The sequence below is a fragment of the Medicago sativa genome, chromosome 7 (genome assembly GCF_051527215.1).
Source record: "Medicago sativa cultivar Bolivia chromosome 7, Bolivia_mono, whole genome shotgun sequence".
Lineage (NCBI taxonomy): Eukaryota > Viridiplantae > Streptophyta > Magnoliopsida > Fabales > Fabaceae > Medicago > Medicago sativa.
In genome coordinates, this window is record NC_140755.1 from 24,848,757 (window position 1) to 24,874,529 (window position 25,773).

A 25,773-nucleotide genomic window follows, 5' to 3' on the forward strand; every position below is an offset into this window, starting at 1 on the left:
TAGTCCTGACAAAGCATTAATGAGGGATTATTCCGTCAGTAATTACTGGCGGATTATTCCGCCAGTCATTACTGACGGAATAATCCCTCAGTAATGTAGATTCAGATTTGTCATAATATTACTGGCGGATTTATCCCCCCAGTAATGTTAATCGAATTTGCATTACTGAGGAAAATGTCGGCCAGTAATGTACTTCACCTTTTTTTTTTTTTTTGATCCCTTCCCCCACTTTTTGATTTTAATTAGAGAAATAAAATTAAATAAACACAAATAAATTAAAGAAATAATTTTTTTATTTATACGACAAATTAATTAAACCACATATCATTATAATATTTGTACAATACATAAATAATTTTCATACAAAATCATAAATATTTTAATAATATTCCTACAATCTAGAAAACTAAGAAAAAAAACTAATTATCATAATATTCGGACAAATTTGATCTTGATCTCCCTCTCGGTGATCTTCGCTCCTATTTCCTCCTCTTCCCGTGTTTTGGGGATTTTCTTGCGAAGCCTCATCCATATAATTATTAAAGTATCCATATAATTATCCTGCTACCTTTGAAAAGCTTCAACAAATGCATATAACATGATATGATAATCTCATAAGAATAAAGACTACATTAAAAGATAAATTTAACGAGTAGAAAAATAAAATAACGAAAAATTCATTCATTATATGATTTTCTTGCGAAGCATAATCCATATAAATCTCACCTACTGCCTCCTGGTTCCTCTGAGACATCTCTCTATTCATGGTCTCATAGTAATGAAGGCGTTCCAACAGTCGAGAAATCTCATAGTTCTTTGAGTCTAATTGGGTTTTCATCTCTGTCTCCGCCTCAGCTCTAGCAGTTCCTCTTCCAATGGCGTTTGATATGAACCTAGCAATGTAAACCTGCTGACATAGATCATCTACAGGATCTGAATCCAGCTGCCCACCTTCTGCAATAGCACTAAGATATGCAGGTAAAACAATTCCAACAGAAGATAACCCTTCTCTGATTCTCTCCCACTGGCTTTGCATGCTTTTAATTGATTCTTCAATTTGCTTTCGCTTCTCTATCTCCATCAATAGACTCAACCTTATTTCACGCAATTCAGCATCAACATCACGTAGTCGTATTGAACCTTGAGTGCCACCATCAGAAGAGAGTTCTACAGGAAGTAAAAAAAAGATCCAAGTAAGCTAATCTATTAGATGAAATTCTCCCAAAACATCCAGATATCCTTTTTTCCTCCCCTTCATCATAATCATATGAAATATGTATTGAAACTGATAAATCAATGACAAATTTAGGATATTCTGTTATAAATGCTGCAGCAACAATCATAATTGATACATCCAAAAAATATGAGAAAAATGACGAACAAATTAAAATAATAAAATGAAAAGCTAAATGGTCTTGACATCGTGCCGAACTACAAACTCTATGGAAGAACGCATCACTATGGTTTGTTTACATGCACATGCACAATTGCAAAGAACTAATACACAGTTAAATCTATATACATCTATATACAAGCTAAATCCAACAGTAATGTTTAAAAAGCCAAGGGTAATACAATGATTCATAGATACGCTCAAATTCATAAAGTTTTTTAACTCATAGAAATCAAATTGGGAGTTTCATGACATAACTTGGCACATCAAAATATTAACAAACCAACTAAATCCCAATATAATATAACTTAAGGATTTGAATTCAATCACATAATAAAGCAGAATGGATAATGATGATGGTAGAAAAATTTTAACTTTAAACCTTAAGCAGGATCACCTAACATGACCCATGGCTTTGGCTACATAGAAAAATATAAGGTTAAAGTCTAGACTAAGATGTAGTGGAAAACATACATTTGCAGTCAGTGAGCCTACAGGAAACAAAACAGAACTCAACAAAGCCTTAGCAATATCTTAAGCTAGATAATTGTCACATTTTCCCATAGACACAGGTACATTCCTATTTGCCAAAAACTCATTTCACATGTCCAGTCAGGTCAACACAAGGTAGAACTTCCTATCATATATGTTCATATGAGGGCCTAATTTTAATACTAAGCAAACACACCTACAAAATTTAGCCGATTTACAAACTACGAATTTCACTAACTACATGTGTTTGGATTTGCTTTTGCTTTGATGGTACCCTGCCAGTTTTCTGTGGTTTCCTGAAGCTAAAAATCTCAGCCTCTAATAGACATACGTCTGCAACCACTTCAACCATGCAAACAAACATAAATTTATTTGCACCGTAATCATTCAGCTGATATAACAAGCAGACACAAAAATAACTAAAGCCTAAGTTCTTAAAGCCAGTTAAAATTAAAAATTAAGACAAGCAAGAACTGTATGCAAAATAAATATATTTTGAAGTTTGATATTTAACTAGCACAAAAAAAGGTTTCACAATTCATAGTCAAAACACTACATCCCACAAAAAAAAAAAAGGAAAATCAAAACGAAATTAAGATTCTGAACATATTTCAAAAGCCAAGAGGAACAACATCATTCTTCAACCCACGATCTTACTTCTAAAACCCTAAAAAAAATCCCAATTCAAAACCCTAAAATAAGAAATTGGAGAATGAATGAGAAATTAGAGAATCGGTTGGCTTACCATGGCTTAAGGAGATTGAGAACTGAGAGAAAGAATCAGAGGCGGCGAACTGAGGAGAAGCTTCAGCGGCGGCGAACTGAGCGATTTGTTTGTGAGAGGGGAGAGAAGAGAGAAACACGATTTGTTTGTGAGAGGGGAGAGAACTGAGCGATTTGGTTTTTTTTGGATATGAGGGACTACTGACGGATTGTATGATTTAATTACTGGCGGATTTTATTCGTTACTGATGGAAAATTAAATGACAGTATTACTGGCGGATACTTTGCATTACTGGCGGACTATTTAATCCGTTATAAAATTACTGACGGATATATATCCCTCAGTAAAACAAAGTCATGTTGTTTACATTATTGGCGGACCATTTCCGCCAGTAATAATTCGATGGTTCTTTATTGACGGATTTATCCGTCAGTAATGTAAGTCATGGAATTATTGAGGGTTTTTTCCGTTAGTAACTTTACTGAGGTTTTTTTTTGATGTTATTGGAGGTTTATTCCGCCAGTAATTACTGAGGGTCTGAATCGCCCAGTAATGCAATTTTGAATTGGCTAGTATATTGAGGAATTCTTGTAGTGTGTGCTGATACAGTTCGGATTATATAATTCGAACCGTTTTACCTTGAAAAAGGGTGTTTAGGGGGTTTCCGAATTATGTAATCCGGAAACATCATGTAACGCGTCCTATTTTTGAAGTTTCCGGATTACAAAATCTGTAACTACATTTTTCACCCTATAACAAAGGAAAACACCATTCTAGATTATTAAATCCGGAAACCTCAAGGGCATTTTTGGAAAAAACGAAGGGCGCTAGAGAATCCTATAGGGTAGGAAAAGTAATACTCATTTCATGAATACATTCGGAATCCATAACAAAACAGTTTAAGGAGTTTCAAAGGTATTAATATAACAACAAATTAAGCAGAATATTCTAATACTACAATACAAGCAAAATTAGTTAAAAATCTAGGCATGATTGGAGTAGCACTTAAGCTGCCACTTTATTGTACTCTCTTTCAACAGCTATTTTGAGGATGCTGTCTTCTTCCAAGACCATTTGAATTGGCATGAAACCCAACCCATCTGCCATTGCAAGCATCATCTGCTTAGTTTCTTTCTTGAATTCTTCGAGATCAATTGTGCCATTCAAGTTGTGATCGAACTGTATGAACAAAGATTCATAAACACGAGCAAGCTCGTTTGGGTCTGAATCCACATCAATACCAAAGTGTGTTTCGAAAACCCTCAAGCTCCGGAGCTCCTTCAACATCTCTTCATAGGAGAGAAGACCGTCGTTGTTTGTGTCGAGGCGAGCAAACCGATTACCTACCAAGCTATTAAATGCTTCTTCATCTTCAAGGAAATGGAAAATTGTGGCCCCATCCAAAATTTCTACACTCATCTTTCTCTTCTACTTGATGTCTAAAATGGAAGGTAGTTTGTATTGACAAATAGAGTATTGCGTTTGCAAATGGATGTGATTTGATGAGAAGAGTTGGATCCTTCCATGTATATATAGACATTAGCAATTGCTTCTAGAAGAATATATTCTTTAACTACTAACATGGTATAGAAACCATGTGCTTTTTGTGTCCCTTGCATCTAGTAGTTTAATACTCTCTCCGTTTCAAAATGAGTGTCGTTTTAGGTGTTTACACACATATTAAGAAATGCAATGATTAAAAGAAAGAAAATGGTTATTTTACCAAATTATCCTTATTAACTATTGGTTAGTTTTAAAAGTAATACTTTGGAAGTAGTGTGCAGAGTATTAATTGGAGGGTACAATTGAAAAGAAAAAGTTATTATTGCATTGGAAATTGAAAGCGACACTCATTTTGAAACAAATTTTTTTGGCTAAAGCGACACTCATTTTAAAACGGAGGGAGTAAAAAAGTTCTTTCATTTTTTTTTTAAACGTGTTATTTTATTTATATTGGTTATGAAAATTAAATTATTTATTTTGCATAAGAATGAAACTGCACACGGTGAAGTCAGCGTTGGAAGACTACTGCCCCTCGTTTTAGTGTATGTATGCATGTCAATTGTCAAATGAGTAAAGTAGGTTGGAAATAATTTATTGGATGTCGTGTTTTGTTGAATGTCTTAAACAAAGGGTGACCCATTGATTATTTTAATATTATTCAAAGAACTAAAATAGATGTGAGTTTCACAATATTCTGTTTTTTTTTTTTATTTTCTTAGTAGTGATATTTGAATAACTATGACAACTTTTGTGATAATCTTATTTTTCTCATTCGTCAAAAATATTTCATGTGAGTATGAGAGAGAAAATTGTCTAAAAATTATCATAAAATAGTTGTTTAAATTTCATTTGTATTTTCTTAATCACAAACTAAACAATGAAAAGAAGAATCTTTCTCAAGACTTCTTTCCCTTCTCTTCATTTGCTTCATGTTTTCCTAATATGAAACATAGTGTAAGATTTTAACATTTTTTTGAAGGAAAGAGTTTTAACATTTGTTGAATGATTAAATTGTGGTTTAAATCCGAGGCTTTAAACCATCTACAGACATGTCATGTGCGTTTGGTTGTGCTTCATCTGAATCAGCAGTTCATCTCTTTATTCATTGTACTTTTTCAGGTAACCTTTGGGCTCTTGTCTGGAGTTGGCTAGGTATTTCTTTTGTGTATGCTGGTGAGCTTCGACACCACTTTAATCAGTTCACCAAGATGGCGGGTATGCCGATTTACTCTCACTTATACTTCAGGATTATTTGGTTTGCTACTGTTTGGGTCATTTGGAATGAAAGGAAACCGGGTATTTCAAAATACGGTGTCCGATCCTATTAACCTCAATGAAAAAGTAAAACTTACTTCCTACTTATGGTTGAGGTCTAAACAGGTGGATTTTGTCTATTCTTACCACGATTGGTGAAACATCCTATTCCTTGTATGAGAGTTCTCTTGCAATTTTTACTTTTGTTTTCGGTAGGTGCTTTAGTTAAGGCACTATGACTCTGTAAATATCTCCCGGTGTTTCTCCTATTGCACATCTTGTGCGGGGTTACCATCGGTGGTCTCGTAATATATCTCATTTTGATTTGTTCAAAAAAAATCTGAGGCATAAATTATTTAAATTATTTACTTTGCATAGCTTTGAAATTCCAGGTAGCGTAGTCAGCATTGGAAGTCTAGTGCCAAACAAGTAAAATAGCTTTGAATTCCAAGTGTTTTGTTGAATGTCGTAAACATAAGATGCCCACTGATTGTTTAATATTATAGGCTAAACTGCAACTTTGGCCCCCTATCTTTCAAAAAGTTGCGATTTTGGCGCCTTAAGTTTGAAAACTACAATTTTGGTACCCTATGTTTTAGCCCCTTTGCATATTTGGTCCTTTTTTTCAATTTTGACCAGTCAACGCCCATGTGGCATGCCACATGGGTAATTATTAAATTAAAAATAAATAAAAAATCATTTTTTAATTAAATAAATGAAAAATATAATTAAAATCATTTAAAAAATAAGGAAAATTAAAAAATTAATAAAAAAATTGAAAAAATTCTGAAAATATTAAAAAAATCTGGAAAAATGAAAAATTAATAAAAAAATTGAAAAAAATATAAAAAAATTCTAGAAAATTGAAAAATTAATAAAAATGAAAAAAATTGAAAAAATACGGGAAAAATTTAAAAATTCTGGAAAAATTAATAAAAATAAAAAATGATTCGAAATTTGAAAAATGATTCGAAAAATTAAAATTCGAAATTTTCTAAAAAAATTAAAATTCTGGAAAAATGAAATTTTTGAAATTTTAATTAAAATTTTCGAAATTTTAATTAAAATTCTGGAAAAATTCTAATTAAAATTTTAATGAAAAAATTAAAATTCTGGAAATTATTTAAAAAAAATTCGAAATTTTCATTAGTATTTTTCGAAATTTTCATAAGTATATATGTCGACCTTAGGTTTTTTCAGTGTATAAATACACAAAAATTCCCGGTTTATAAATACACAAAAGTTCCTGAAAAAAATACTAATGAAAATTTCGAAATTTCAAAAAATAAACAAAAAACCTAAGCTTGGTTTATAAATACACATATTTTTTTCCTTTATTCTCGGTTTATAAATACACAAAAATACACTGAATTTTTTTTGGAAATAAATACACAAAAAACCTAAGCTCGATTTTTAAATACACATATTTTTTCCCTTATTCTCGGTTTATAAATACACAAAAATACACTAAATTTTTTTTGGAAATAAATACATAAAAAACCTAAGCTCGGATTATAAATACTCATATTTTTTCCCTTTTTCAATTTTTTTATTAATTTTTCATTTTTCCAGAATTTTTTAATCTTTTTTATTTTTTTCAGAATTTTTCATTATTTTTCATTTGATTAGATTTTTTTATTTTTTAATCATTTTTTATTTTTATTAATTTTTCGAGAATTTTTAAATTTTTTCCGTATTTTTCCAGATTTTTTTTATTTTTCTAGAATTTTTAAATTTTTTAAGTATTTTTTCATTTTTATTAATTTTCAATTTTCCAGAATTTTTTATATTTTTTCAATTTTTTTATTAATTTTTTTATTTTTCCAGAATTTTTTAATATTTTCAGAATTTTTTTCAATTTTTTTATTAATTTTTCAATTTTTCTGATTTTTTAAATGTTTTTAATTAGATTTTTCATTTATTTAATTAAAAAATGATTTTTTATTTATTTTTAATTTAATAATTACCCATGTGGCATGCCACATGGGCGTTGACTGGTCAAAATTGAAAAAAAGGACCAAATATGCAAAGGGGCTAAAACATAGGGGACCAAAATTGTAGTTTTCAAACTTAAGGGGCCAAAATCGCAACTTTTTAAAAGATAGGGGGCCAAAGTTGCAGTTTAGCCAATATTATTCAAAGAACTAAAATTATTATGCTTTACAGAAGATCTTCTTAGTTTATTCTTTTTCCGTTCATGTCAACGGCATTTTGCCCCGTGATTCCTCTGCAATATAATTAAGACCTAGTAACACTTAAAATTGTAACTAAATCAAGAAAAATGTTACCGATTGAATTTAGTAACATTTGAACAATTGTTAAGTTAAACCCTCGTTACTAAAGAACTTTAGTTACATTTTATAATGTTATCTGTAACAATAAAAAAGTGTCGCAAAATGTTACATTAATGTAACACCTTTTGTATCACTAATAACAAAAAAAAAAATGTTACATTCATAATTTTTGAGAAATTGTAAAAAGTCACAAAATTGTCTAGACTAAAAAATTGTGAATCTAACAAAAATTGTTCCATTGAAATAAATTAGAAAAATGAATGTTGTAGTCAATCCACCACAATGAATCTAAATATCACGTAACTTGTATTTTTATACAATCCAGACAAATCACAATACTACATTTCGATCAACATTTAGATCATCAATTTCGAATAACAGGACAATGAAATAAGATATCCTAACTAATCCTACTGATCACTTTTTTCACAAAACTAACAAAAAAATACTAGCCATGAGGGATTTTAAGCAAGCTAATGATGCAACGCAATTCTTCTTGGCTGTACTTTCAATTGTTTGACAAGTTTGCAACATATTTAATAGATTCAGTTGGAGCAAGAAATATCTTTTAGATGCAAGTATTTAGAAGGAATATGTGAGAACAAAAACAAAGTAAAAGTAAATCTGAGGTATAAGTGATTGAAAGAAATCCAATAATTACTATAAAAAATTGAGATATAAAGATGGCCTTAATACTTAGCATTTTCTATCATTGCACAATAAGTCTAAGAGTCTATGCATATATAAATTTTGGGATTTCTCCACTTACAAGAAAATGTCATGTTTCAACCATACATGTATATGAGGAATTTACTTTGCACGCAAAGTTTTATATCATCTATATCAGCCATACATGCCCTATATGGTAAGTAAAGTTTGAATCCGATGCAAAGCAATTTTACATGTCCATGCTAACCTGTTGTAGGTACGAGGAATTTACTATGCGTGTGAAGGTTATATCATCTATATCAGCATACATAATCACCAACTTGGTCTATTTTTCAAATAAAACATATAACAAAATCAAACACGTATACCTGACATTGAGGATGGAGAAAGATATAATAACACAAACTGATCCAGCATCTAAGAATGAAACAGAGGGAAATCAGAACCCTAAATACAACAACATGATGAGGATAGAATGAATGGTATTAGATAGATATGTGACATACGGCGACGAGGTGAGAGATGCAGCGGCGAGATGAGAGATACGGTGGCAAAATGAGAGGCGCAAGGTTGTGATACGACAGCGAAGTAAGAGATTTGTCAATGAAGTTGCGATTGAAGTGACGAGAGTGAGAGAAACGTTGCAACACTAGGAAAGTAACGAGAATGTGTTTCTAATATTTTGTAAAATAAATTTTTCATTCTTTTGAGGTTTTTATATAATAGTAACAAAATAATAAAAAATCATCTAAAAAAACCAGTAAAATCTGTGATGAATTTTAAAAATTGTTACAAATAAGTGTTACCGAAAAATGTTACTAAAAACCTGCAGTAGTGTTACTAGCAAATTAGCTTTAAATGCACCATCAAATGCGGATGACTTTCAAATTGTCTCAAGGAAGAAAGGTAAAACTGTCAAGAAACCCTCTTCTTTAAAATCAACTTACTCAACAAGAGCTAAAGCCTCTAACCCTAAGCCTTTCAAATGAAGATGTTGTACTGGAACATGAGGGGTATCGCCAACTCCCCTTCCAGATTGGCGCTCAGTAGGCTTTTAGTTTCTTTTAAACCTGATTTTGTTTTCCTAGCAGAACCTTGGATGAGATTTGATGCTTTCCCTACAAACTGGTTACGCAGATTAGGTTACAAAGCTTTCTCTTTCAACACTAGAACTGATAATATTCCTAACCTTTGGTGTATATGCTCCCTCGACCTAAACCCTGATCCCATTCACATTGACAATCAACAAGTTTCTTTTAGCTTGTCCATTAACCAACAAGTTTTTTACTTCTCAGCCATTTATGCATCTACAAATTACCGAACTAGAAAACATCTCTGGCACACCCTTTCAACCCTTCAAACCCTTCACACTGGACCTTGGACCTTTATTGGAGACTTTAATACAATTATTGGGGCACATGAACATGCTGGTTTCTTCAACCCTGCAAGAGCACCGATCATTGACTTCCAAAATTGGACAGACTCTAATGATTTGCTGCACCTTCCCACCAGAGGAGTTAACCACACTTGGGACAATGGAAGATCCGGTAGAAGGCATACCAAAAGAAGGCTAGATAGAGTAGTATGTAATCATGATATGATTGACAGCTGCAACTCAATTTCCTGTATGACACTTATCAGGCATCAATCTGATCACTATCCTCTCCTTTATGAATTCAAAACAGATGATATTACTTATGCGTCAAGCTTCAAGTTCCTTAGTGTTGCGAATTCGATGAAAAACTCACACCAATAACAACTTGATGTGTGGAGCAAGGGATAATTAAGCAACCAAAATCAAAGTGTATGGAACAATTATAATCACAAGCCAAAAGTAGAAAACAACAGCGAGAGAAAAGGAAGAGAGAACACAAAGAATTTGTTGACCCAGTTCGGTCCAAATTGACCTAGTCTGGGGGAGAGAGCAGCCCTCCGTTTCACTATATGATGAGTAACGTTACAAAGAGATTTCAATGGGTTATAAGAATAAGTCTCCCGCCTAATTCTACCCAAAACCCAGCCTCTTCCCGTAACTAAGAGACTCAATCCTAATAGTGTTTCCCAAGGTGAATCAACCCTCAAACCTTAGTGTTTGTTCCAAAGAGACAAACTCTATACAAACCCTATATTTGTTGTTGCCTTTCTAAACCCTTGTTTCAGCCCCCTCTATCTCAAGGTTTACACTGATACAATGCCTATATTTATAGTAAAAGTAACTCCCATAAAATTGCACCAAATCTGGCCCAAAAATACGTTTCTGAAAAATAACAGCACGCAAAATCGGGCCCCGATTTTCCAAAATGGCCGCCGATTTTTACAGCAGCAACAACTTCCAACAAGCGTCCAAAATCGGGCCCCGATTTCCAAAATCGGCCACCGATTTTCCCAGTTCCAGCAAACATGATTTTGGCCTCCAAACTCCAATTTTGAGTCACTTTCACAACAATCTCCACCTTGACTCCAAATTAGTGATGATGCCCATTTAACACCAACACCTTGCTGTTGTTTCCCTTGTTCCCACTACACCAAGTAGCTCCACAAGTTTGCACCCTAATCCCTTCAGCCATCGGAATGTCTTCCGCCTTCTCGAAGGTACTTGCAGTCCAACTACGCTAGGAATTTTAGGTAGTTCCACAAGCCTTTACCTCAACCTCTTCAGCCATCGGAACGTCTTCCGTCTTCTCGAAGAGCCCTTGCAGTCCAACTACACTAGGAGTTTTAGGTAGTTCCACAAGCATTCACCATGACATCTTCAACACAGGACATCTCCCGTATCCTTGAAGGTCTCCTTGCATCCAATCACCCTTGGCCTTCTTTTAGGGTAATCCCGCAAGCCGTGCTATACATTCTTCAACCTCCGGAATGCCTTCCGTCTTCATGAAGAAATCCCTTGCTCACCATAGAGCATAGCACCCAAGGTCCTCCATAGTCGTACCATTACCGATGTGTTCAACTCCACCTCAAGCTGAGCGTACTCTACCTCAACTAGCAAATGCGTACATCCCACTATGTCTTCAACCTTGCAACTCCACCTCAATAGGTAGATCATGAGTATTGTTGCCTCCGCCTCTCCAGACTGATCATGAGTATTCTTACCACCGCCTCTCCAGGCTGATGTTGAGTGTTTAACGTCTCTCCAGACGACCACCGCTCCACTAGGCATCACTCTCAAGGTGAGACACATCGCCTTCTTCATCCTCCAAACAACACCACACCATCAGAGCACCCGCATCCTCAAGACGCATCTCAATGTTCTCCAAATCACCAATGATTTTGTTGAACTCCACAAGTAGCTCCATGATGGCCTTTAACTTTACCATCCTGAATAAGTAAAGTTGTTGCTTTAGGAATTGCCCACGAACCAAAGACTTTGTCATATACAAATATTCGAACTTTGACCACATCGATGCCGTAGTTTCTTCCTTTGCTGCTTCTCTCAGAACTTTATCCCCGAGGCACAAGACAATGGCACTCCTGGCCTTGTCCACCATCTCGGTCTTCTCCGCTCGTGACATGGTGACCAGTAACGAACCTTCACCCTTCAAAGCTTTCTCACACTTTTGCTGTATTAGCACCGTTTCCATCTTTACCTTCCATAACCCAAAATCGTTATCTCCGGTAAACTTCTCAATATCCCACTTCGAACCCATGGTACTAGATTATCCTTTGATCTTTGCCCCACGGTGGGCGCCAATTGTTGCGAATTCGATGAAAAACTCACACCAATAACAACTTGATGTGTGGAGCAAGGGATAATTAAGCAACCAAAATCAAAGTGTATGGAACAATTATAATCACAAGCCAAAAGTAGAAAACAAAAGCGAGAGAAAAGGAAGAGAGAACACAAAGAATTTGTTGACCCAGTTCGGTCCAAATTGACCTAGTCTGGGGGAGAGAGCAGCCCTCCGTTTCACTATATGATGAGTAACGTTACAAAGAGATTTCAATGGGTTACAAGAATAAGTCTCCCGCCTAATTCTACCCAAAACCCAGCCTCTTCCCGTAACTAAGAGACTCAATCCTAATAGTGTTTCCCATGGTGAATCAACCCTCAAACCTTAGTGTTTGTTCCAAAGAGACAAACTCTATACAAACCATAGATTTGTTGTTGTCTTTCTAAACCCTTGTTTCAGCCCCCTTTATCTCAAGGTTTACACTGATACAATGCCTATATTTATAGTAAAAGTAACTCCCATAAATTTGTACCAAATCTGGCCCAAAAATACGTTTCTGAAAAATAACAGCACGCAAAATCGAGCCCCGATTTTCCAAAATCGGCTGCCGATTTTTACAGCAGCAACAGCTTCCAACAGGCGTCCAAAATCGTGCCCCGATTTCCAAAATCGGCCACCGATTTTCCTAGTTCCAGCAAACATGATTTTGGCCTCCAAACTCCAATTTTGAGTCACTTTGACAACACTTAGTATGTGGTCCCTCCACAAAGACTGCAGAACTTTTATTGAGAATTGCTGGAAAGAAAATGTTGTTGGATGCCCTATGCTCATTCTCAGTACTAAACTCAAAAACCTGAAGTCCAAACTCAAAATATGGAACAAGGAGGTATTTGGTAACATTCATGAATATGTCAACATTGCTGAAAACAACCTGAACCAAATTCAAGCCCTCATCAACACCAATGGCCACTCTGACACTCTCCTCAACCTGGAAAAAGATGCTCAAGTTCAGTTAGAGGAAGCTCTTAGAAAACAAAATCTTTTTTGGCGAGAAAAGGCTAGAGTCAATTGGCACCTTGATGGTGACAGGAACACCAAATTTTATCACAGAGTCACAAAGATAAAAAAATAAAACAAAATTAATTTCATCAATCAGAAAAGATGATGAGATTTTGTCGGAACCATCACAAATTGCTGACCATATTGTTTCTTACTATAAATGTTTGTTTTCCACTAACCTTGTTTTGCAGGATAACTTACTTGTGGAGGAAGTAATCCCTGAGCTTGTTGATAATCAAACTAATACCTTACTCACTAAGCTTCCATCTGTTGAAGAAATCAAGCACGCTATTTTTGACATGAAAAAGGAGGGAGCACCTGGCCCTGATGGTTTTGGTGCTTGGTTTTTTCAAGAATATTGGGAGGTGATCAAACATGATGTAGTCAACGCTGTGCTTCAATTTTTCACTACTGGATGGTTACTACCAGGTTCCAACTCAAATTCTATCATTTTAATTCCCAAACACAATCATGCAGACACCATAGAACAATATAGACCAATTGCTCTAGCCAACTTCAAATTCAAAATTATTTCAAAGATTATAGCTGATAGGCTTGCAGCAATTCTTCCTACTATTATTTCCAAAGAGCAGAGAGGGTTCATAAGGGGCAGAAATATAAAAGATTGCATTGCTTTAACATCTGAAGCAATCAATCTTTTGGATAGATGTTTCAAAAGCTTTTGATACACTGGATTGGAATTTCTTATTAAAAGTGTTGCTTGGTTTTGGGTTTAATAACACTTTTTGCAATTTGATTCATGTCATCCTCAAGTCAGCAATGATCTCTATCTCCATAAATGGCACACAAAAGGGTTACTTCTCATGTAAAAGAGGTGTCAGACAAGGGGACCCTCTCTCCCCTCTCCTTTTTTGTTTAGCAGAAGAAGCATTGAGTAGGGGATCTCCAAACTGGCCAATGATGGAGAGGTGGATCTCATTTCAAGTTCTAGAGGTGACAAGGTACCTTCTCATTATTTTTATGCAGATGATCTTATGGTCTTTTGTAAAGGGAAGGTTTCAAATTTGGTTGCTTTGAAAAATCTCTTCTTCTTTTCTGGTGGAATTAATGAAAATAGAATTGATCATATTGTTAATGTGATTGGTTTTAATGTTGGAACTCTTCCTTTTACCTATCTTGGTGCACCAATTTTCAAAGGCAAACCAAAAGTGATTCATTTTCAGTCAGTTGCTGATAAAGTCAAAAACAAACTTGCTACTTGGAAACCTTCCCTCCTCTCCATAGCAGGAAGAATTCAAATGGTAAAAGCAGTCATTCATAGCATGCTTCTACACACAATGTCAATTTATTCCTGGCCTATTTCCCTAATCAAAGATTTAGAAAGGTGGATCAGAAACTTCAAATGGAGTGGAGACATCAATAAAAGAAAGATGGTCATTGTTGCTTGGAAGAAAGTTTGTAACAACTATGAAGAAGGTGGTCTAGGTATTAAATCTCTCATCTCTCTTAATGATGCCACAAATTTGAAACTTTGTTTAGAACTTTTCAACTCTGATGAGCATTGGGCAGTTTTGCTTAGAAATAGAGTTTTTAGAGGTTCTTCATGCATTTCTCATCATATATCATCTTCTATTTGGAATGGCTTAAAGGCTGAATATAACACTATCAAAGATAACTCCTTTTGGTTGATTGGCAATGGTAAACATGTGAATTTCTGGACTGATCAATGGTGTGGGGAGCCTTTGGCTTACGTGTATCAGATTGAGCATCTGGTTAATCACCTCCCTACCAAAGTTTGTGATTACATTCATGATTTTCAGTGGAACATTGATGATAACATGCACAACTTCTTTCCAAACCTGAGAAATCTTACTTCACAAATTACTCTGCCTGCAATTGATACTGCTGACATCCTTATGTGGGCGCATACACCGAATGGTGAGTTGACTCTAGCAGAAGCTTACAAGTTTAAAAAACACCATGCACCAATTCTGCCTTGGACAAGTCAAGTGCGGAGTAGAGATGTCCCCCCAGCCAAATCTCTTATGGTATGGAGACTTATGATGGACAAACTACCAACTGATGATAAGTTGACTCATAGAGGCTTCAACATGCCTTCAATGTGCTCCTTGTGCTCCAAAAACGAAGAAACCTCTTTCCATCTATTCTTTGAATGTATATACTCTTGCAATCTATGGTGCTGGCTCTCAAGACTGATGAATATTCCCCTCCATTTCAACTCTATTGAAGACATCTGGTCGACAAGCAACATGTATTCCAATCAAGAAAGCAAGCTTGTGGTGAATTCTGCAATTATAAATATCATTAATGCTATCTGGTTTGCTAGAAACCAAATCAGGTTTAATAACAAAAAAATCCATTGGAAAAGTTCCATTGCTTCAGTTATGGCGTTGGTCTCTCTAGCAGGAAACAATTCAAAAACCACCTCTCTCTCAATGTCAGACTTTTCTTTCCTCAAAAAGTTTAACATCTCTCTGCATCTCCCCAGAGCTCCAAAAATCATAGAGGTGATTTGGCACCCTCCAGTTGCCCCTTGGATTAAATGAAATACTGACGGTTGCTTCACCACCACCTCATCCTCTTGTGGAGGTATTTTTCGAAACTCTAATTCTGATATGATTATGTGCTTTGTTAAGAAGCTGGACGTTGACAATGCCTTTCAAGTCGAGTTAATCGGTGCAATGAGAGCTATTGAGATTGCTTACCATAACGGTTGGAGCAATCTTTGGCTAGAACTCGATTCATCTATGGTGGTGCATGCTTTGAAATCTAACTCACAGGTACCTTGCAGATTAAGAAACAGATGGTTGAATTGCAGAATCTTACTTCAATCTATGAATCACCATGTCTCTCATGTATTCAGAGAAGGAAACCAATGTGCTGATGGTTTAGCTAATATAAGTCTCTCTGTAAATCACTTCACTGTATTACAAACAATTCCGGTTTCTTTGCAACCTGCTTTGGTTAGAGATAAGTTAGGCTGGCCTAACTTCAGATTTGTTCCTTTTTGAGGGGGTTTTGAAAAAAAAATTAATTATTATATAATAATATAAAATATGTGTTTGAAAGAAACCCATTATCATTTAGTTTTTATTAATAACACTTCGTTGCTATATACGAACAATATATGAAAATTGAAGTCCATCAAATTTAGTTAATTGTCCTTCTTTAAACTAATGTTCATCTTAATTTTATGCGCTTAATGGTCATTACTCAAAATTTAAAACTAATTCTTTTATATAATTAAAAATAAAAATTATAAATCCTTCTTATTATTAGATAGGTTATTTTGATGATGCTTATATAATGTTAGTTATAGTCTTGAACATGTTAAAGCACCTAGAAATCATTGCTTCTTTGTGTCATGTGGTTCTTGGATGTCAAGTGTGTCCTTAGTTGTAGAAGTCTTCCTCTTTGAGTTGAAAAACTTTTTTATCTAGATGCTTGATTCGATTCAAATTTGTTTGATTCATATCAATCATTCTCTATGCTTTTGTTTCTTGAGTGTCATGTAATTTGATTTGATTCACGATTCCTTGAATCATATCATATGTGAATCGAATCAAAATACCTTGATTCGTTTGTTTTCTATTGGTCTTGTTTTAAGGCATGTTTGATCGAATCACAATTTTTTGATTCGTATCAACCTTCATTTGGGAGAGTTTGATTTGATTCAAACATTGTTTGATTCGTATCAATCCTCATAGTACAGATTGTCTATTTTCACTTGTCTGAATCGAATCATACTTTTAGTGATTCGAGTCACTACGTTGTTTTTGGCTAAAACTTTACACATGCCACTCATTTCTATATATAGCTATATCTACACAACTCCTAAATAATTGAATAAATTGCAACTATCTCTCTTGAGTCTTCAAACCTCTCTTTCCATTTGTAAATGGTTATCGTTGAATATTGATAATTTATTGTGCTAATTAATATTCTACATTTGAACATATCAATTCAGTAGTGAATCTTCGTATTATATTCACTGTCTTGATTTTTGTTATCATTTATTTTGCACGAATTCAAAAGACATACATTTTCTACTTACGTTTTCGCTAAACTCTTAAAAAAAAACTAAAACGCTATTCACCCCCTATATCGGATGCCCATGTTTGCCACATAGACCAACGTAAGTTTCTTCTGCTTCTCTCCAATTTGGAAAACTTCTTCACACTTAACATACAAGAGTTTGTAAGATTCAACAAGTTCTTCTTAAGAAATATCTTTATCACAGGACTCATCATCAGATTCTCGCTTCCTACTGAAAGCCCTCAAATGGTTTGTTGTCTCATCCTTATATTCTCCTTTAGAATCTTCATCTGACCAAGTGGCTGTCATTCCCTTATTTTGTTTCTTTAGGAACGTGGGACACTCATCTATGACATGAGCAAAACCCCCACATTCATGACATTGTATTTATTTCCCTTGGTTTGGTTTTTCCCCAATTATACTCTTGTGTTGAGAACCAATATTCTTAAAGTTGTCAGACGACATGTTCTTGACATTTGGCCTCGACCTTTTGTCCATCGTCTTCAAAACGTTGTTAAACTCTCTACCAAGAGAACAAAAGCATCTGAAATGCTTTAATCAGTATCAATTTTACGTTGAACTTCATCCTCTAGAGTGTATATGAAAGTTATGTTTCTGTTCATCTTTCCAGATCTGTCATTTATTACCAACTCAAAAGTTTGAAGGGATCTAATGAGTTTATCTTCCTTCATCTTGCTTATATTATGAGCTTCTCGAGGGACTCTTTGGTTGTTTGCAAAACCGAGTGGTGTTGTTTGTTGTCCAAAAAGATTTTGAGGGGTTATATTATAAAAATTTTGATTGTTCCTAAACCCCTAATTGTATTGAGCCTAGTTTACTTGCTCAGGACTTCCACAACACTACCGAGCTAGTTGGCATTCAACACTAGTATGACCAAACATTCCATAAACTTCACAAGCTGGTAAAACAGGGGCAGATGTGACAGCACTAAAAGTTAACTTATGAAATTTTTTAAAAAGTGCGTCCACCTTAGCATCAAGTGATCAAGGGCAGAAGTCCATTGATAGTGGTTTTAAGCCTTGTCATAAAGAAAAAGAAGTTGAAGGTAGAAAAAAAAAAGATTTTTTTTTTAGTCTAACGGCGCCAAAAACTTGATGTAATAAATCCGCAAGTGCACGGTTTACCGAAGTAGTAATAAAGAGTATCGTTCCGACAGGTAGTTGTGTATTTGATTCACTTTTAAAATAATGATTAGATGAAATTTCAAAGGTTAAAAGTTGGATTTTTGTGGTTTTGAAAATAATAATAATAGCGCCTTGGGATTATTGGTTCATCTTGATGACAAATCCTTCACAAACTAAACCCTAAACCTAAATGTTACGTTGGATCTATTTTCTAAAGACAAGTTTCTCTTTGGCTTTTCATATCTCCTTTTTGTCTCAATGAATGTATTTCGATAGCAACCATGCTTATTCTCATGGTTGATTGCTATTGAAACCCTTTAAGAACGAAACTTTAATGTCTCATGGTTTCCTAGACTATTCTCATGTTTCGCAATCCTTGTCCAATTTCACTTGTTCCAATATCAAAACTTCATCTTTCAATCCTTTGCTTGATATTTGTGATGATGAAATAACAACTATTAAACTTCACATTTCGGTCCTTCGATTAATACTTGTTATTTCATTAGAAAAACGGTGAAATAGATTAGAAAATAGATTTACTTAAGATTAGGGTTCTAGGCTTGGTTTGATAGGGATTAGGTCATTAGACTCATCCAACAATCCCAAGACAAAGAAGTCTACTCACTCATGTTCATTGTAGACATGGAGAAGAAGGAGAAGAAGAACATGAAAGTAAATAAGAAAATAGAAAGAAGAACTTTTATTAATGGAAACAATTGTCACATATAATTCCCAAGAAGAAAAGATGATGACTTTGATTAATAGAAATAGTTGTCAGAGAAAATTCCTAAGAACCAAGGTGATTATTCAAGTCTGATGGCTTCTCTATTTATAGCTATGGGAGCAGCATAAAATTGCACTAAATCGGGACATAGATAGCTATGGGAGCAGCATAAAATTGCACTAAATCGGGACATAGATTTGTACTAAATCGGCATATAAATTTACACAAAATCAAAACATATAATTGTACTAAATCTACACATAAATATGCATCAAATCAGCACATAAATATGGCAGAATTTCCCTCTTTTTAGCTTTCTTCTCAAACAAGCTTTAATCATCCATCTTAATCCATTCTTTTGCTCAATTATGCTCTAAAACTCAATCTTTCACCATATTTGTTCCTTAAATTAAATAACAACAAATTGAAGTAAAATAGTTCTAGAAAGTAAATAAAAACACATAAAATCTAAATAAAAAAAAATAGACTCAAATAACCACTTAAAAACACGAATTATTGACTCATCACCTTCCTCTTGAACTACTCCAGTTCTGAACGAGAAATTTTGAATGAGGAAAGCTAGTATTTATAGGGAAAATTTTCACCTAACTTGGGCAAAAAACATGGGCTTTCAGTGGCGAAAAAGTCACAAAATGTGACCTTTTTGCAAGTCATGGGCGATAGGCGCCTGAGGCCATGCGTTAGGCGCATGTGCCTTGCACCTCAGGGCGCCAGGCTCCCACACCATGTGCCTCGACACTTTGATCTTGATTATGGGTGCCCTATCCTATGTGTCTGGGCGCTTCAGTGTAAATAATTTGATGCTGAAATGATTGTCTTATTTGCCTGTTGAGGTGTTTTCTTCAAAGTAAAATGTCTTGGAACTTGGGAACATAATTCCTCCCTTTGTAAATTCTTATGAGGCCTCTTGAATCTTCATTCTTCATCTTCCCAAGGATCACACAATTCAGCGGATGTCTTGCTTTCCTAATTTGCTTGATTGCTTCTTGAATTACATCAAGAACACCCTAAATTTGCTATGTTTCGGGAATAATAGAATTTTAGACTCAAATATAGAAAATATTACAAATGTTCCGAAATCATAGGGAATTGATCTAATACTCCTCTAGTTTGCTGGTAAAACCTACTAAAATAGACTGAGAAACATGCTAAAAATAACGTAAGATGATCTGTCATCACAACCCCAAACTTAAACTGTTGCTAGTCCTAAAGTAACGAAAAGAAAAACATGAGTTAGTCGATGCATTTTTTTATTGGAAAAACATATATTTTCGGGAGTTGTGCTTAGGACATCATTCATCACATTTATAACAGAGCAGCAACTAACTTACAACATTACATTCAAGTGGGTCGGTCTAGGAGAAAGTAACATATATTCTCAGCCATACTCTTTTCCATAATACACGTATGTATCTCCTAAAACACATACTTCACTCATTTTAGAAAGTATAATCATACATGCAACTTCACTCATTTTACATAAAGCACATACTTCACATAATGCATATAATTCAACTAATTCACATCAATCATATAGATCACGTAAAGTCTTGCATAATTCAACTCAACAAATTACTTCACATAATGCATATAATTCAGCTAATTCACATCAATCATATAGATCACATAAAATCTTGCCTAATTCAACTAAACAAATTCAAATCATCATTTCAAAAAGATCGGCAACATTAACACCAAAGAAATCACGAAATCAAATACATATGATTTACACTTCATTACTATCACTAAAATAAACATCATCAAATAAAATCACCAAGTGTAAAAGCATCACCAAAATAACAAACATCATCATGTACACATCTCCACACAAATTCCCATTATTCACCAACCATATAAATCACCAAGTGACATAATTCACCAAATCACAATTTCATATAATTCACCAAATCACCAAATTCATATAGTTCACAAAATTTCACTAATACACATAATCACCAAACCACATAGTCAAGTATGTAATATTTCACCAATCTGAATGCATCCAATGTTCTAGACACCTCTACATGCATGTGGTACCAAGTTTGGATTTGTAGATAATATTACCGAGTGATCCACCCATCATCGAGATTCCCATCTTCGTGATTATTTGGATACAACCGGATTTATTGTTACCGATTCATTCCCTCATCTTTGTGATTTTCCGATCTTCGTGATTACAATACTCAACGAATTCATGAACTTCAAGTAAAGACTCGACAATGCATAACTCAAAAACTCATCATCATTATATAATTTACACCATTATGTAATATATTTCCCATCTTTGTGATTATCATTATTAACACGTCATTTGCATCGTTGAGTAATTACAATCCATACGTCACAAATCATCATCAATTAATAATCTCCACATATTCATCATCGAATAAATAAACTACACATATTTATCACTAAATAAATAACTCCACATACTCATCACGAATAAATAAGCAATATCACTTTATTAAGCACACATTGCATAATAGACGAATAATCACTCACATCAAGATAACCCACATATTAACACTCATCCAACATTAATTCATTCTTATTTCATTATGTTATCATGAATACAAAGTCATTTGCAAGTTATCAAATCATTTTCTCATTTTGACAAAGTTCATATATTTTCATGAAATCTCCTATGTTGACATTCTCACACAATTCAACATATCTCATGCATATTAAACATCAATTCAATCATAATCTATCATATTATCATGAACATAAGTCATTTGCAAGCTAACAAGTCTTATTTCAAAATTTCACCGAAGTTCGTCTATAAAATCCAAAGTATCGTATATTCTTCACCTTTTTACCAAAACCAAGTTTTATGCTCTTATAGTCCTTTATCAAACCTACATACTTCATCTAAGTCCATTATCACAGTAGACAAGTCATAACATCATTATTTCTTTTAAGAAAAATCATTATCCGATTATTTCAAAATCAAGTTCGTCTCCATTTTAACAAAACCAAAATAAGTCCAAGCAAATCATGTTCCAGCAACTTTTTTAATCAAAACAGCAAATAAGCATATCATTTTCAACTCAAACATCTCAAGTTCAATCACCAAAACATAGCTTATTTCACATAATCACTTAAAATGACTTTTAGCTTAAAACATGTTTTTCTACGATTCAATTCCACCCAAAACCATTTCTAAAACCATCAACTTATTCATATTCACAACAACAACTTCACAATTAAAACATATGTTTCAAATCATCAATTCACCAAGTATCATGATTATTATTCGTTTTTCACACAAATCACAAAACTTCACAATTTAAGCCAAACTTCACAGCCACCCATCATATCATTTAATATCACAACTATATAAATACATACTCGTTTATTCACTCTAATAACTTCCTTAAACCCAATATTAATTTTGAGAAAGTTTCACAGTTCATAGAAAAAGTTGTGCTGAAATTTCTTTGAGTCAAACCAATGCCCAAAGAAAGTTACCATCCGTGGCTACAACTTTCAGGTTTACACCTGAATCCAATTCCGCACAGAACAGTGAAAAACAACTTAACTTATTCAAACTTCACATTTATCATCTTCAAATTCATGAATTCTCATCAACAATATATACCCAACAACAATTATCACATATTCATCATAAATTCAACATCAAGAAACAACAACATCATCATTTTCAACAATTTAAGCCAAAACTTCAAAATAATCATTTCTACATAGTTCAATAATGAAATTTAAGTACCCATAACAAGTTTCTAACAAATTTCACATATTCAAAATCATCACTTAACTAAGAGCACGAAAATCAACATTCAAAATCATAATTCACACAATAGCACTTATGATCCATAAGCTAAGAACTTAACCATAAGTGATTATACACCCTAACCTAACCCCCTTCACAAAATTAAGCAAATCGTCACTCGCCCTTGCTCCTAGCTTTAATCCTCTTTGAATCTCCCTTTGGGTCACTTCCTCTTTGTTCTTCTCTCTAACCCTCTCTATTTCTCTAGCCTCCCTTTGTGTTTATGTGAAAAATGAATGAGTTCTAATCTAGTTTCTCTCATGAGTTATCTATATATAGTCACCACTCAACTGGACTTAGGTTAAAACTATTCATAATGGGCTTAATGACTCTTAAAACATTAATGAAAAAGTTACTTAGGGTCAAAAATAGAGTACTATGGATTTAAGTCTCTTCCGGCCGTCAATTCAAAGATTTCATCTTCAAATCTCCGAACGAAGAAACTTGAATAGGGGCATATGTCATACCCCAATTTTTGACCTAAGATCCCACTTTCACACGCTCATTGACCCGAAATATTCCATGAATTTTCAAAGAAAATTTCGGCAGAGAGCTATTTTAAAATAACTCATTTTGATTTTTCTTTGGGCCCACCTTTTTTATTTTACTTTATTTTTATTTTTATCTTCATTTTTTTATTTTATTTTATTATTCAGTCTTTCCTTTTGTTATTTATTTTATTTTTTCTGTTTTTATTTTATTTTAATCGGTCCAAAAAAATTAAAAAAATAGTGTCCAGGGGTCCGAAACTTTTTTCTCAGCTGCTCCACCTTCAGTGGCCAATTCAAGTGTCAACTTTCACATTCCTCTTTCAAAATTCACCATTAAACACCATTCAAATCCCCCATCTAAATCCATTAAACCAATTTTTCATTTTCATCAACCTCTTCACCTATAAATATAGCTCTCATTCCTCACTTATAAAGACACCAAAAGTTCTCTTGAGTTGTCAAAGAACTTTTCTCTCTTCTCCCTCCATTAGCTTGTGTTGACGAGCTATTCTTTTCTTCTCCCTTTTTTTTTCTGTCCCTTCGAATTTAAAGAGTGTTCTTAAGGCCATAGTCCCTTCGGTTTACAATGTCCCTTCGAAATTAAGAATGGTCTTAAGAACAAAGTCCCTTCGGTTTACAATGTCCCTTCAAAATTAAGAATGATCTTAAAAACATAGTCCATATTCAGTTTATTATCCATGTTTAGATTGTATTTTAGGAAGTTGTAATATAAAAAATCAAAAAAATATGCATGTATTTACTTTATTTATTTAGATTTTATATACCAAAAATGCAAAAATATTAGGTTTAGTTCATTATCCAAGGGAAAGGTGTTTCGTTTTGATCCAACGTCATTACGAAATAACCTCGCGTTTTTATTTTATCGTCACGTTAATTTTTAGGTTGTAAATAATAAATAAATAAAAACCAAAAACATTCAAATATTAAAAAAAACAAATTTCAAAAAGAGTTCCTTTTCTAAAAAAAAACCTTGATTCTTATCAAGAGACTTTTTGATTTAATTTTCTTTGATACAAACTTTAATGCATTTAATCATATTTAAACTTTTTTTTTCTAAAACTAAAAAACACCAAACAAATTTTTCTCTTTGCCATTTGGCTTTCATTTTTAAAACCTTTTAAAAAATAATTAAAAAATCAAACAAATCACTCAGTCTTTTTACCATGAACTACGTGGTTTTGATCCCTCGCGGGTACGTAGGCAAATGATATTTGTCCTTCCAAATCAAATAAAAAACACTTTCTTTCTTTCTTTCTTTTACTCATCACTTTAATTTTCTTTTTTGAACCAAATAAATAGCCAAAAGATAAATAAAAACAAGAGGTTCCTATAAGATATTAACACCCACCCTTAAAAAGAGGGTGCTAACACCTACCCTTTACGTAACTAACCCCCGAACCTAAAATCTTAAAAAATAGTGGGTTATTCGAACTATTCCCCCTTTCCCTTGGAAAAATAAAAGCTCGGTGGTGAAATAAAAATTTGCGAGTCAACGCTAATCAATAGCTTGATCTCCGAAAATCACCGCGACATCAGGGATATAGTTTTGAGAGATGTAGTGAAGGAACCAACCACGGCTTTGATGTGGTCAAAGTTGGAGTCTTTGTATATCACAAATTCTTTGCCTCATCGGGAATTCCTAAAGCAACAACTCTACTCATTCAAGATGGTGGAGTCAAAGGCCTTCATGGAGCAACTTACGGAGTTCAACAAAATACTTGATAACTTGGAGAATATTAAGATGCATCTTGAGGATAAAGATAAAGCTATACTCTTGTTGTGTGTTCTACTGAGATCTTTTGAATCTTTCAAAGATATCATGCTCTATGGCAAAGAAGGCACTGTTACCTTGGAAGAAGTTCAAGCGGCTTTGAGAACTAAGGAGTTGACCAAGTCCAAGGACTTGAGAACTGATGAAAACGGTGAAGGCCTAAGTGTTTCAAGAGGGAATGGTGGAGTTAGAGGTAACCGGGGAAAGAGTGGTAACAAGTCAAAGTTTAAGTACTTTAATTGTAACAAGATGGATCACTTCAAGAAGGATTGTTTGGGGAACAATGGTAACTCCACACAAATTGTCTCTGAGGCTTATGAGGATGCAGGTGCTTTGTTGGTGTCTCGTTGGGGTGATGAATAAGTTGCTACTTCTCATCTTGGAAGTTATGCCTTGTAGATCGATGTTCGTCTTGAGAGACGTTAAACACTCAATATCATCCTGGAGAGGCGGTGGCAAGAATACTCATGGTCAGTCTGAAGCGGCGGAAGTAAGAATACATGTGATCTACCTTTGAGGTGGAGTTTCAAGGTGGAAGACATAGTGGGATGTACGCATTTGGAAGTTGAGGTAGAGAAAGCTTAGTTTGAGGTGGAGTTGAACACATCGGGAATGGTACGACAATGGTGGACCTTGGGTGCTATGCTCTAGTTATGAGCAAGGGAATTCTTCATGAAGACGGAAGGCTTCCGGAGTTTGAAGAATGTATAACATTGTTTGTGGGATTA

The 25,773-nt window shown here is 34.1% G+C and overlaps 3 protein-coding genes across 3 annotated transcripts; 1 reads left to right on the forward strand and 2 right to left on the reverse strand.

Annotated features, from left to right (window-relative positions):
* Positions 1-308: 308 nt before the first annotated feature.
* LOC146905102 (uncharacterized) lies at positions 309-2,792 on the reverse strand. Its single transcript, XM_085730390.1, has 3 exons — positions 2,631-2,792; positions 727-1,167; positions 309-578 (listed from the first exon to the last, which is right to left on the reverse strand). The coding sequence occupies exons 2-3, from the start codon at positions 1,079-1,081 to the stop codon at positions 565-567; spliced, it is 369 nt and encodes a 122-aa protein (XP_085586516.1). The 5' UTR covers positions 1,082-1,167; positions 2,631-2,792; the 3' UTR covers positions 309-564.
* A 657-nt stretch (positions 2,793-3,449) lies between these two features.
* LOC146905103 (uncharacterized) lies at positions 3,450-4,114 on the reverse strand. The gene has a single exon (XM_085730388.1). It carries the CDS (start codon positions 4,026-4,028, stop codon positions 3,615-3,617), a length of 414 nt encoding a protein of 137 aa, XP_085586514.1. The 5' UTR covers positions 4,029-4,114; the 3' UTR covers positions 3,450-3,614.
* Positions 4,115-9,335: 5,221 nt separating this feature from the next.
* On the forward strand, positions 9,336-25,408 carry LOC146905104 (uncharacterized). The gene is made up of 6 exons (XM_085728441.1): positions 9,336-9,883; positions 12,841-13,114; positions 13,254-13,491; positions 14,050-15,071; positions 15,684-15,824; positions 25,160-25,408. Exons 1-6 carry the CDS (start codon positions 9,336-9,338, stop codon positions 25,406-25,408), a joined length of 2,472 nt encoding a protein of 823 aa, XP_085584567.1.
* The last annotated feature ends 365 nt before the right edge of the window (positions 25,409-25,773 follow it).